At 23.7% G+C, this 14,355-nt stretch overlaps 1 protein-coding gene across 1 annotated transcript in view; it reads left to right on the top strand.

Moving 5' to 3' along the window:
- The window catches only part of LOC100211784 (pyridoxal-dependent decarboxylase domain-containing protein 1), a 68,673-nt gene that overhangs the window by 30,301 nt on the left and 24,017 nt on the right, over window positions 1-14,355 (top strand). Inside the window, exons 5-10 of the mRNA XM_065803579.1 lie at window positions 1,986-2,132; window positions 8,105-8,160; window positions 8,233-8,366; window positions 11,041-11,071; window positions 11,160-11,197; window positions 13,156-13,319. Coding sequence (XP_065659651.1) covers window positions 1,986-2,132; window positions 8,105-8,160; window positions 8,233-8,366; window positions 11,041-11,071; window positions 11,160-11,197; window positions 13,156-13,319 — 570 coding nt within the window. The remainder of the gene's footprint in view (window positions 1-1,985; window positions 2,133-8,104; window positions 8,161-8,232; window positions 8,367-11,040; window positions 11,072-11,159; window positions 11,198-13,155; window positions 13,320-14,355) is intronic.

Raw genomic sequence — 14,355 nt, 5'->3', positions numbered from 1 at the left:
ATTCAAAGAGAACATTTGGAAATTGTGGATTTAACAAATTGAATAAATATTGTTGAAGTTTAACCAGCTAAATAAAGTTTTGATAATTATTACAAAAAAAATTTGTTTTTTAAGTAATAAAATTTTTTCATTGTTATACATATCAAACACCTTTACAACAGATAAAACGTAATATATTTTTAATGCTACCATTCTAAACAAGTCAGTAAAATTAATCAAAATCCTATTTATGATTGCTGATATCAACCCTCAAAATCAGAGTCAGAAATTGACTACTTAAAATTCAAGGATAGTGTTTAACACTGTTAGACTATATGATCCTTTTATCCATGTATAACATCCATTATATGTATCTTCTTATCCATGGGATTACATGGCTTAATCACAAAGTATTGAATTATGAACATGATATAATTCAAAGACTTATATTACCCACTTGGTCTGAATGTGTGGACTTGGGTCTGAAAAATCTCAAGAGGCAAGAAATAAAGACTTTCACTAAATAAATTTATTGCAAAATTTTTAGACTTGTCGCAAAAATCTGAAAATTAGACTCCTTTCCTGTGACTCTGTTAACAATCAAATCATTAAACATTCCTTCAGTTGTTTTACAATTACTTTAACAATCTTTTTTATAAATTGTTAATATAATTTCAAGTTGTCAATGTTTTCTCCCACTATTTTTTGTTTTTATTATTGCTAAAATTATTTATTTCCTAAATTTTAATTGTTATTAAAAACAGATATATTAAAAATTCGATTAAAATTTAATTTAAAAAAATTCATTTACCTCTATGTAAATAGGATGTCTTCTGATTCTAAGCAATATTGGTATCCATAGCAACTAAATAAAAAAATTATCACTTTTATGAAAAGTGCCACCTCATATTGGTACTCATGCCAAACATAATGAAATAGCCCATGTAAAAAATCTGCAGTTACCAAAAAATTGTTGTTGCTATCTAAAATTAGATATCCATAGCAACAAAATTAAAAAATAACACATTCATAAGAAGGGCATCATAAGTACTCAATCTTATTTTAGCAGATATAGCCCTAATAGGGTAGCATAGTTCAGAGTTAGTCAAAACAAAAACTTTGTTTAATGCTTTGTAATTTTTTTTATTTAGCTTTTTAAAAAAACTTTCTTTTTTTTTTTACATTTTATGTGTCAATTAAATGCTTCAAACATTTTTAAACAAAGGCATATTGTATTTGCCTGTTGCAAAAATGCTGTGTTTGGAATAGCTCCATGCAGGGACTATCCAAACAAAAATTAATGTGACAAAAAGAGCTTGTTAGTATCATTTTTTAAATCTGATTTTTTTAGGTAACATGTGTTTTAGAGTTATAATGGGCGTGTTTAAAGTATTATAGATGTATTCAATGATAAAATTATACAGAAAATGCTTATAATTTTTTTTTCATAAATGGCATTTATTGTGAATTTGCTGTAAATCTTTGGAAAAAAAAAAGGTTAGTTTTTTGAAAGTTCAAAAAAAGTTGAACATTCAAAAAAATTTTAAAGGGAAAATGGAAATATTTTTCGAAACTGTTGTATTTTTGAAAGAATAACTTATATATAAATCATATATTGTCATAACAAGAATATAGAATATAGCTTTATATAGAAAAAGTTTAAACAGAATTTGATACTTAATTTTTTGAATAATATATATCGGGAAAAAAAATGGTTCGGATCGGCTTAGCATTTGGATTAGCACTGGATTACCCTACTAAATTAATTATTAATTTTGTCCAGTAAAAGTGAATTCTAATACATTGTGCATTGTGTGAAAAAAATTAATTTTGCAAATGAAAAACATTTAAATTTATTAAAATAAAAAGATGGTTGATTATTTTTTTAAAAAAAATATTTAACCTTAATTTTAAGTAATGCTAATTTTTTTTTTGCTAGGTTAAAATTTTAAGTAAATTTTTAAGTAGACATTTTTTAACAAGTTAAACATTTTCTTTTTTATTAGATCTTCTCTGCCAAACACGTATAATCATATTTCAATTCTTAGTGATAGTTTCCAAGGTTATTTACAACTTCTTCCATCAGCTGAAGTTTTAGAACTTTCTCAGCAAGTTAAAAAAGATACAACTAAATGGCTTAGTAAATTATTTGGGTAGATATTTTTTTGTTTTATTTAGTTTTTTAAATAACTTTATTTTATTTGTTAAACTTTTTAATTTTTTGAAATTTGAAATTTTCAGATTTTTTTGAAATCTTTACTTATTTTTCTTTTTACTTAATATTAAATTTATACATACATACATATATATATATATATATATATATATATATATATATATATATATATATATATATATATATATATATATACACACATATATATATATATATATATATATATATACATATATATATATATATATATATATATATATATATACACTCATTTAAATTGCTTTAATTTTACTGGTAGTAAAAATTCTTTTTTCATAAATAAGTTTAAATTTTATTATACTTTAAAAAAAAATGCTCAATATATTACTTTAATAATAATATAATAATAAATAATAATTGCTGAATTGAACTTAGAATATTTTTTCTTTCAGCTGTACTTAATCACTTAGTTTTTTCTTTAAATCTTTTTATTTTTTCCTAAATTTCTGCAGCAAATTGCTATAAACGAATGAATGGTTTATAAATATATTTGCTTTTGCTTTTTTATATTATAAGATTCTTAAAAAAAGAAATTTTGCGTAACAGTAATTTTATAGTAGATTTTCATAAAACGATTGTCTTCTTAATATTAAGTATTTAGTTTAAACAGTATCTGCGCATAAAGTTAATAACATTATTATTAATTAATTAGTATTATCATTTTAAAAAATATTTTTAAATGAGATGTGCACCTTTTATTTTTATTTTTTTAGCGTTTTTGAAGTTTAAAATTAAACTTATTTAAAATTGTAGTATGTAACTAAGAACATTTTCTCTTCCAACTGTACAGTTATTTTTCAACTTTTCATCTATTTTTTGTAGCTTTTGCCAAATTGTCGCAATGTTACTTCTCTTTCTCTTTTCAATAAATAGTATGTAAATAAATAGTAATGGGCACTGCACTAAAGTGCAAACGTCTTTTGTGCTATCTACAAAAATTAATTCTTGTGTTACTCGTCATTCATATATTCCTATCCTTTTACTGTGACTGTTCCTAAGTGCTCCAAAAGTTCTTGTTCGTTTTTTTCCTTCAAACGTCAGTACTTTGGAATTCGCTTCCTTCTTCTTGTTTTCCTGATTCATATAATTTGCAATCTTTTAAGTTGTCTGTTAATCGTTATCTTTATAAGATTCATCTTTTCTCTTCCAGTAACTTCTAAGTTTAATAGTGGTTGCTTGCAGCCTTGTTGGAAGTGAATACGTTACGTTGTTGGAAGTGAATACGTTACGTTGTTGGAAGTGAATACGTTACGTTGTTGGAAGTGAATACGTTATGTTGTTGGAGGTGAATACGTTACGTTCTTGGAAGTAAATACGTTAAAATAAAGTAATATCTATAGAAGCATTTCATAAAACAATTTCTTTTAGTGTTAAGTTTAAATTTTTTTTATATATTATAAAAATTGTTTTGACATTTAAAAAAAAAATTCAAAAGTAATTTAATTCAATTACTTAGATGTCACCAAACTCCATTTTTTAATTCAATTAAAATGTGTGTGCACAAGAGTTATTTTAAACTATCAAAATAAGCAAATAGTTTGAACATTATTTTAGAGTTTAAAAAATTTAAAAAGTTTAAAAAACCATTTAAAAATTTATTTATTATATTTTAAACTATTATTTTAAAAGGAATAAGAATTTGTTAATTTTTAGGCATCAAGTTATTGTATATACTAGCAGAAAGCAACCCATAATAAGGGTTATTAGTAATTGAATCATTAATAGCAATATGACTTGATATTTCATTTAAAAAAATATAATTAAGTACACATTGATCTGTTACAACACAGCAGGTACCAGAAGAGGAAAATCAAGAAAAGCCAATACCTAAAAGAGTGTTTCCAAGGCAGCATGCTTAAAAAAGTAAAAAAGACACGCAATAAATATTTATGAGCATAAGAAAAGTAACTGTTACTGTTTACGACAAAAACAACATCATAGCACAAAACAGCTAAAACACAAATAACCATAAAAACTGGTTTTATTATGTAAACAAAATTATTTTTACCTTATTATGTAAAATACCAGCTTCTTCTTAACTGTTGGCTAATGATTAATAGAGTAAACTTTACATCATATAAATTTACTAAATTAAAACCATGTTTCATCAGTAAGCAAGCTAATCAAGTGATGACAAATACAACTAAAAAAATGATACAGTTATGTTTGAATTTATAAAAAAGATTAAAATCATTCAAATTTAACACTTATTAATTGTTATTATAAATAGAAAAATTCATACTTACTTTTGTTCTTAAGTTAATTTGATTTTACTTTTACTGCTGGCAATAGATATGTATACATAATCAGTTCATATCATTTCTTCCACTTAGTTTTTGCTTTTACAACAGACACCAAATGTTTTGGTAACACTTACTCTAGTCTGATAGGTGATGAGTAATCTGAAAATGTAGAAAAAATTGTTGCAAAATAAAAGTTCACATGTTTAGACAATATAATATAAATTAAAAATGATTTAAAATCAAATTAACTTTAAAATTCACTAAATTAAAAAGATAAATCACCAAAGAAAAAGCGGCAACCAAAGAAAAAGCTGCAAAAGTTATAAATATCTTCACTGATAGAAGATGTTTACAACTTTTTGGTTACTGTTTTTTCTTTGGTGTCTCCTAACACCCCAGTATGGATGAGCCTTCCATTTGAAGGAGGGCTCATCCATACCGCCATTTCTGTAGTGCTCAAATGTTAACGCATCTAAAATTACAAAAATTCTCAAATTTTAACGATTCTAAATTAAAAATAGAATAATGTAATAAAAATTATAAATATTTGCAATTTTATTTAATCAAAATATAAATCATAACCTCGCCATTTTTAAAGGTAACAGAAGACAATGCTAAAGATATTTTAAAAAAAATGAATAAATTAAATAGGATTAAACATGTAAAAAAATTTATTTTAATAAAAATATGAGTATAACGTGACCAGTTAAAAAATGTCATATTTATTAAAAATTATAAATATTTGCAATTTTATTAAATTAAAATATAAAGCATAACCTTACCATTTTCACTGGTAACAGATGACAATGCTAAAAATATTAAAATAAAAAATGAGAGTAAATTAAAAAGGGTGATTAAATATGTGAAAATTTTTTTAATAAAAATATGAGTAAAACACAGTTAAAAAAATGTCATACTTATGAAATAATTCTTTCACATATTGCACATATTTCTCCATACAAAATATAAAACACAGCCCTATTAGTTATACTTCTACCAGACACTAAAGACAAAAAAATATACCTCAGAATAATCAATAAAACAATATTTACATATAAATATATAGTTATAATATTTTTACCTATTCCCCTAATTTCTTCCATAATGTTGTCTAAAGTAAGAAAAAAAGATAACTGAAGCTAAAACTAAACAAAAAAATATACCTCAGAATAATCAATGAAATAATATTTACATATAAATATATAATTACAATAATTTTACCTATTTCCCTAATTTCTTCCATAAAGTTGTCTAAAGTAAGAAAAAAAGATAACTGAAGCTAAAACTAATTAAAAATTACTTTAAACTAAACCAAAAATATAACTAAAATAAACTTTAAATTTTAATATATGTGCCTCAAAAGACAAAAGTTGGTTGTCCATTTTTTTGTGAGAATGACTTATGTATGAGACTTTTTTAGTTTTTTAATGTGAAACAAAGTTAGATCAATATAAAAAGTCGTGTCCTACAATGTTCAAAGGAAAAATGTCTGTTGTCCAGAAATGACTTTTTACTTTTTTTATTTAACTTTTTTTTTTGTCAAAATTATATATCATGTGCCTTAAGACAAATTAAATAAAACACAAAAAATATTGCACATATTTAACCATCAAGAATAAGCCAATAAAGACTAATTATTTCACTATTTCCTGAACAATTTTCAAAATGTGACAACCGATTTTGACTACTGAGGTACAGATATAAATGCTTTATTTATATAACTATACTAATCATATAACTTATTCTTAGTTTTTGTTCCAACAGTGTTTACTTCATCATGATTAATTCGTTTATTTACTATAATATTGGCACAGTCGTGACCCTTGTATATATATTTGTACAAATATTTAACAGCCTTAACAGACATGCAAGCTTTAACATTATTGGGAGCTTGATATTTCTTTGATAAACATGGATTGTAAGGTACCACCCAGCTGTTATCTATATTGTTACCTTTAATATTGATAACCAAACCATTATCATGACGTCTGTAGCATGGATAACCATTATAAACGGCTACTGTGTTAGCATAAATTCTTTAGGATAGTTTTTACTGCACACCCTATCTTTCATGCAGGGAGAATTTGGATTCAATATGCCAAATGGATTGTGAATCATGCAAGTTTAACAACATCATAAAGATCACGTTTAAGAATCGGAATTTCTGCAGATAAGAAATTATTGATATCATGTGCTGTTTCAAGCTTATTATTTGCAAAGTGAAGTAAAATATGAACATGTTCAAAGTTTTCTTTTAAATATTTTGTTCTTCTATACCACATAAATACATCATCTGATAAATCTAAAATAAAAAATGTAACGAATGAGTAAATAAATAAAAAAAACATTACATACAAAATGAAAAAAAAGCTGTTGTGATTTACCAGAGTAGCAGTTGTAAAATATTATTATTTCATGTTAGCTTTTACAAAATAATTTATGCTGCAACATCATGATTCCAAAATATTCATAGAAAAATCATGTAGTAAACAGCGCTAAAGACAAAAAATCAAATTGAGATAAAACAAATTGTATATGTGGCAAAATATTTTGTCTTGGCCTTTAGCGAATGTTTAAAAGCAGTAATTTTTAATAATAAAGTTACCTATTTATCATTTTTAACAATAGACTTCAACGTGAAGGTAACCCAAATATCTTTAGAATAATAATAAAGACTTAAAAACACCCAGACCTAAAGCAGTAACAGTTTGACACTAAACACTGTTGTGTAACTCTCTGTTATAAGTACATCACTTGGCTGGCAAGGATGACAAATCTTGCTCTACACGTTTACCAAGTCATAGCACTTTGAAAACATAGAAACAACATAATATAAACATATGTACCAACTATTAACACAATAAATGTGTTTAAATATGTATATAAGGTTAAATATATACTTTATATACATATTTAAGCACATTTATAAAACAATTATATGAGACATATTAACACATACACAAACAATAAAAAAACACTTTACATTTTTATAAAAAAACATTGATAAAACAACTATAAAGCACATATTACCACATACACATACTTATCAAAAAAGCATATATATATATATATATATATATATATATATATATATATATATATATGTATATATATATATATATATATATATATATATATATATATATACATATATATATATACATATATATATATATATATATATATATATATATATATATATATATATATATATATATATATATATATATATATATATATATATATATATATATATATATATATATATATATACACATATATATACATATATATATATATATATATATATATATATATATATATATATATATATATATATATATATATACATATATATATATATATATACATATATATATATATATATACATATATATATATATATATATATATATATATACATACATATATATATATATATATATATATATATATATATATATATATATATATATATATATATATATATATATATATATATATATATATATATATATATATATATAAATATACACATGAAGCAAGTAGAGTCGATATTCAAAATACTAAAGACTAGTTAATTTTATTATATATCCATGCTAATAGTAAATTCTCAAGTCAACAATCAGATGTTTAATCTGATTATAAGCTGTAATTCTGTTTTTAGATTAGATGATGTTTTCTCTATTTTTCATCGGACAAAAAATGAAGGCTTACTAAATGGTATAATTTTTTTTATATCTATAAATAAAAAATGAAAAGAGTATAAGTCTTGATTTGTTTTTGTTTTATAAGTTTGTAGAATCTCTCTTCATTTAAAGTACTCTAAATATGCAACAGATGGGTTTACAGCTCTTTACACACGTCCACCTGTAATATACATTAGTGCAATTGCTCCTGATTCTCTACTTCAACAACTGCGCTCAGAAGTTAGTATTGCTAATTTATAAATAATTAAAATTCTAAACAGTTGTGCTTTTGTCATTTAAAGTACAAAACATCTCAAAAATTGTAAATTTTTGCAATCTAAGTATTAACTTTATAAAATTTATGCAATCTATATAACTCTATTGATAAAATTTTTGCTATCTATATAACTATTGATAGCGTTTACACAATCTAAATCTATTAATAAAATTTATAAAATGTAAATTCAATATGAACAGAGAAATGTTTACAAAAAAAAGAACTTAATAGATAGTTTTTAAAATAATTCCATGCCAAATGACCCAGAAATTTTTAAAATATTACCTATATCTCAGATTTTGCTTTTTATGTTAAAAGTACTTAGTAAAATAAGAATTCCTTAAAAAAATTTAAAATATTTGATTTTTTAAGTCTTAATAAATATTTGATTTTTTAAGTTGTAATAAATATTTAATTTTTTAAATTGTAATAAAAATAAAAATTTGATTTTTTAAGTTTTAATACTTATCATAAAAATCATTTTTAATTTTAATAAAAATTTTATTCAAATGAAATTTTTCAAAAATGCCACTGGCTCCAAGAAGATCCTGAAATATAACCATTTTACTTTTAACAGATGTTGGCCAGGCTCCTCAGAATTGTAATGTTTATTTAGAGGTTTCAAGTTACATAACTTTAAAAATATTTGATCTTTTTACTTGAAAATTTGGCTATTTTCATGGGTGGCGAATCCAATGAAATGATCAGAAATGTAAAAAAATATTTTTAACAACAGGAAAAGTTGACAAAGGACTGTTGTATTGTCTTAGGTGATTTTGCAGAAAATGTTACGTTTGTGATTCAAGATGAAATCCAAAGTTACCATTGGTGCCAAAGTCAATGCATGTTACACTCGGTTGCCCTCTATTTATTAAACGAAAAATGACTAGCTGAAAGAAAAAATGTTTTGCTTTAAGTTAAAAGATAATGAGCATGACATTGGTTTTGTGTATGAAGTTTATAACAAACAGTTAATTATTTAAAAGAAAATCACCCTAATATTTCAAAGATTCTTTATTTTTCAGATGGTTCAGATGGCACAGTATAAAAACCACAAAAACCTTTACAATATCTGTCTCCATGAAGATGATTTTGACATTGACATAGAGTAGATATATTTTGCTACAAGTCATAGTAAGTCACTATGTGATGGTATTAGTGGCACTGTAAAATGATTAACTGCAAATGAAAGTCTATAAAGCCCCATAAATGACCAAATGTTGAATTGTAATAAAATGTTTGACTGATGTACAAAAAATGTCTTTTGTACATCAAAAAGAGATTTTTTTTTCAAGATTCAAAAAAATTACTGGCAATTGTGCAACACTTTGAAAAAACGTTTTCAGCTTAGTAGTGCAATTCCTGGAACTAGAAGCTATCATCATTTTGACCCAGAATCTCTAGATACTTATTAGCTTTAAACGAACAAGTGAAGATTTTAATATAACAGGCATGTTTTTTTTCTGATATTCAAAGTATTTAGCCTAATCAGCAAATTAACATCAATGCAGTAAAATTTGGTGATTTTTTTTTGTACAAATATGATATATTTAATTGGATTGGTATGATGAATTAAATTAACAATATTGAGTATGTTATGGTAACATTTATGCATTCGCACAGTCCTTTTTAACAAACTTTTCTGGCCATCTAGAGCAGATGAGTATTGGGTTCCAATTACCAACATAATTTATATTATTGATGCAACTGTAACAACAACTGGACTTATGTATACTTTGATTGTTGATACATCTAAGCAAATCTTAACACAATCTTGACACTGTTATTTTGTATTCTATTTTGAAAATAATTAAATAAAACAGAACAAGTACAAATAAAAAAAAAGGACAATATTTTCAAAGTTATCTTTACTTTATTGAAAATGCAAAAAAAAAAAATTTGAGAAAAGAGGTGGGGCATGGCCCCAGTGCCTTGGCCCTTGGACCTCTGGTCATCTGCCATAGATACCTTGAAAGCAATGTTAACATGCACATTCGTTGACACTACAGAAATGCCAAAATTTTCAGAGCTCTTGAGCATCAAAATCAGGTATATAAAAAATTACCTAAATTTATTTAAATTAATAGATGCAGGTACTTAAAAATATTTTTTTACATTTCTGATCATTTCATTGGACTCACCACCCATGAAATAGCCAGTTACAAATTTTTAAGTAAAAAAATAAAATATTTTTAAAGTTATGTGACTTGAAATTTTTAAATAAATTCTGCAATTCTGAGGGGACAAGAGGGTCTGGCCTATATCTGCTAAATGTAAAATGGTCATTATTCAGGATCTTTTTGGAGCCAGAGACTAAAAATTTTAAGGAATTCTTATTTTACGAAGCACTCTCAAGTGTATAAAAATCAGCAAAATCTGAGAGGTATGGTGACATGATTTGGGTTGTTTATCATAAAATTACCCTTTAAATAAAAAAAATTAAAAATGTTACCTTAAATATTGACCCTTTAAAAATTGAGTTTAAAAGCCATGTTTGGGTATGTTGTCATCATTAGTTTATAAGTTTTTATATGTAATGATTTTTAATCATTACATATAAAAATATATTTTTTTAAATTTACTTTATTACATGTATTTTTTTATTCTATATTTGACATAATTTTAATCTATTTTTAGCTTGGCCTTCCTCAGTCAAGTATTTGCATTGGTAGGTAATATTTTTATTTTGTTTTATTTTTTGTGTGTTTAGATTTCAAAATTCTAAATTGTTGTTTTTTTTAATTTGATTTGTCTAGTTCCATGTAATTCAATGTTTGGCTCTCCATACACAATGGTATGTGTGATGAATTTTTTATGTATATATGAATATTATATATGGACGGTGTAAAGGCCAAGTGGACTAACCCTTCAATTTTCGGTTTTTACTATTATTGTGTTTCTGCATTAATGTTTTATTTATAACCAAGTGGACTAACTCATCAACAACAGAGATTATTGTTAAAAATTATTTTTTTATTAAATATAATTTATAATTAATTAAAAAATTGTCTCCTGAACAATTTTAAAAATTTAGGTTAGTCCACTTGGCCTTTGTACCATCCATATATGAAGTGACTTTTAATTATCAAATAAATATTAAAACAATAAAATAATTGCAAAAGTAAATTAAATTAAAAGATAACCTTGTTCGTCAAGGTTCGTGTTTTGGAGTTATAGAATTGAGAGAGAGTTATAACCACAATTAAGTAGCCTCCACGTCTTTAGTCGCCTTTTTGGCCTTGGGGAGGTGAAGTAACATTTATATAAAAAAGAAGGTAAAAACCCCAAAATGATGCTTTTGTTTTTTTATAGTTTTATACTGTTTTTATATATTTTTAAAATAAGAAAATAAAAATAATATTTTTTTATTTTTGTTTTATTGATGGATTACCCTGGAATAACCTGGAATCCTAAGCCTGGTTTATTTATAGATAACTGAATTGTACATTATGGTACATTATACTTTCAAAATTTTTGATTGCATTTTTTTTATTTATTACCATATATAATAAATATATATATATATATATATAATTTTTTTTTTTTTTTGAAAAAAAAATTATAGCTAGATAAAGAAAAATAAAAGATGTTAAAAAAAGGTTTTAAAATATTTTAAGATATAAATATTTAAAATAATTATCATACTTTCATTTTTAAACTTTTGTCTTTTAAAGTTCAAAAAAAAGAACTGTATTAGTACTGTATAAGTACTGTATAACTGTATAAGTACATTTGTAATAATGATGTTGTAATTATACTGTGAGGTAAAGTATTAGTTGGTTTTAGCCATTTTAACACATTTTTTTATTACATTGGTGGTGTAGTTGAGTATTTTGTGATTTTCCATTATTTCTTCCACAGAGTTAACTCTTTCTGATGAACAATTTTTAGCTTGTACAGCAAGAAGATCAAGTGCAACTTGATTATTAATTTTCATTTGGATACATAAAAATACTTAAATCATGCTTTATTTCAGATACCATTAAGTAAGATTCCACAATTTGCGTCTCTGCCAGGGTAAACATTGCTGATTTAAGATGAGGATCTAAGAAGGTAGCAATAAGAAAAATGTCTTTACCTTTACTTTAATTCAAATCTGATATCCAACTGCGTAGTATGCATTTTTTACGATTTATGACATCTTATGATTGCTATTGGGTGAAATGTTTTTAAATAGTATTGAATATTTTTAACCAGTGTTTTTGTTTACAGTATTGAAATATATTGGTTATACGTATTAATGTTGTTTTGAGCACTCTTACTGGAAAATTTTGAGCACTTTACTAGAAATATTATCATAATTTTAAGCAAGAAGTTAAAAAAATATATAATATAGTAATTATAATGAGTTTATATAATAATTATAATGTAAATATAATGTAATTAGAATTTAAACATTTCATGTAAACTACTGTAATAAATAAAATTCATGATATTAACAGAAAGGGTAATAACAACAATGAAAGAATGAATTTATGTATATTTTGTTTAAGACAAATATAATAATAATATAAATGAAATAATATGAATGAATAATAAGATGAGTTTATATTAAAAAATTGTAATAGTAATAAAAACATTATTACTTATATTATAATACATGAGTTTTTACAAATAAAAAATATATAAACTACAAATAAACAAAAAAATATAAACTACAAAAAAGCTAAAAATCAGAATCAAAAATCAGTAAATATAAAAACAATCATAATATTTTATATTAATATCTACATGTACTTAAAAATGTTTCAGGATATTAGTGCATTTGAGAGACACGTTACTGATGATATATCATGCGGAAAAACACCACTATTATTAATAGCATATGCTGGTACTCCTTTATCAGGACATACTGATAATCTTGAGCGATTACGTGAAATTTGCACTCAATCTGGGATTTGGTTTCATGTTGAAGGGTAACATTTGTTAACATTAAAATGTAATAGATGTATATATATATTATATATATATATATATTTTATAAATATATATTTTATATATATATATTTTATATATATATATATATATATATATATATATACTGTGCAATATCAATAAAAATTTAGTATTTTCATTGATATTTGCGTGTTTTTGTGTGTGTATATATATTATGATTTCTGCAATTTTAGTCATGATCATGCTTTTAGTCAACAGATTCTTTATTGAGGCAAAAGAGGCTTTTAGCTGGGGTAAAGGTATCTTCCACTTTAATTGTAGGCAAGGGTAGAAGGAGCTTGTAAACCTTAAATAATATTTCTAGCTTCTAAAAATTTTCAGTCCTGATCTGCAAAATGCCAGAAAAAATGGATTGAGATTTTAAAAGGTTTAAGTTGAGATTTTAAAAGGTTCAACTTACATACATTTTTGGCCTTTTAAAAATTGTATGAGTTTTTTTATTTAAAAAAAAAAAATTGAAAAAAGTATTGCAAATATTTTAATTTGGCGTATTATTTTTGTAAAATTTTTTAACAAATCAATAATCAAAAACTAAAGCTCTGTTACATAATTAAATACTATCTTCTTTTTATATTACTAAAAATTAGATTACAATATTACAAAATGGTATTAAACAATCTAAGAAATAGATATTGTCAAATGAGAGGTGATAGTATAGATTCAAAAAACAATGAAAATTTGACAAATACAAGTTTTGATCATTTTAAAGGCGATCGATAATATCTTATACAGGATCAGATAATTTGTTACAAGAATTTAAAATTTTTGAATAAAACCGTTTTTTTGCTTGATACAAATCATAGAAATAAAAGTTCTAACAATACACTTGTTGAAGATATTTCAATAATCAAATCTTAATATTGTTTTGGAAAATTATGAAGATTTTAATTCTAGGAGTATTGATAATGATTCTGAAGAGTACGATTATGTTAGTGACGACAATGACAGTGTTTATTGAAATCAATCTATTGAAGAAAATACAAATCAACATAGAAA

Source organism: Hydra vulgaris, chromosome 08 (genome assembly GCF_038396675.1).
Source record: "Hydra vulgaris chromosome 08, alternate assembly HydraT2T_AEP".
Taxonomy (NCBI): Eukaryota; Metazoa; Cnidaria; class Hydrozoa; order Anthoathecata; family Hydridae; genus Hydra; species Hydra vulgaris.
Note: the sequence above shows the minus strand (reverse complement) of the source record. Positions and strands in the feature narration are given on the sequence as shown.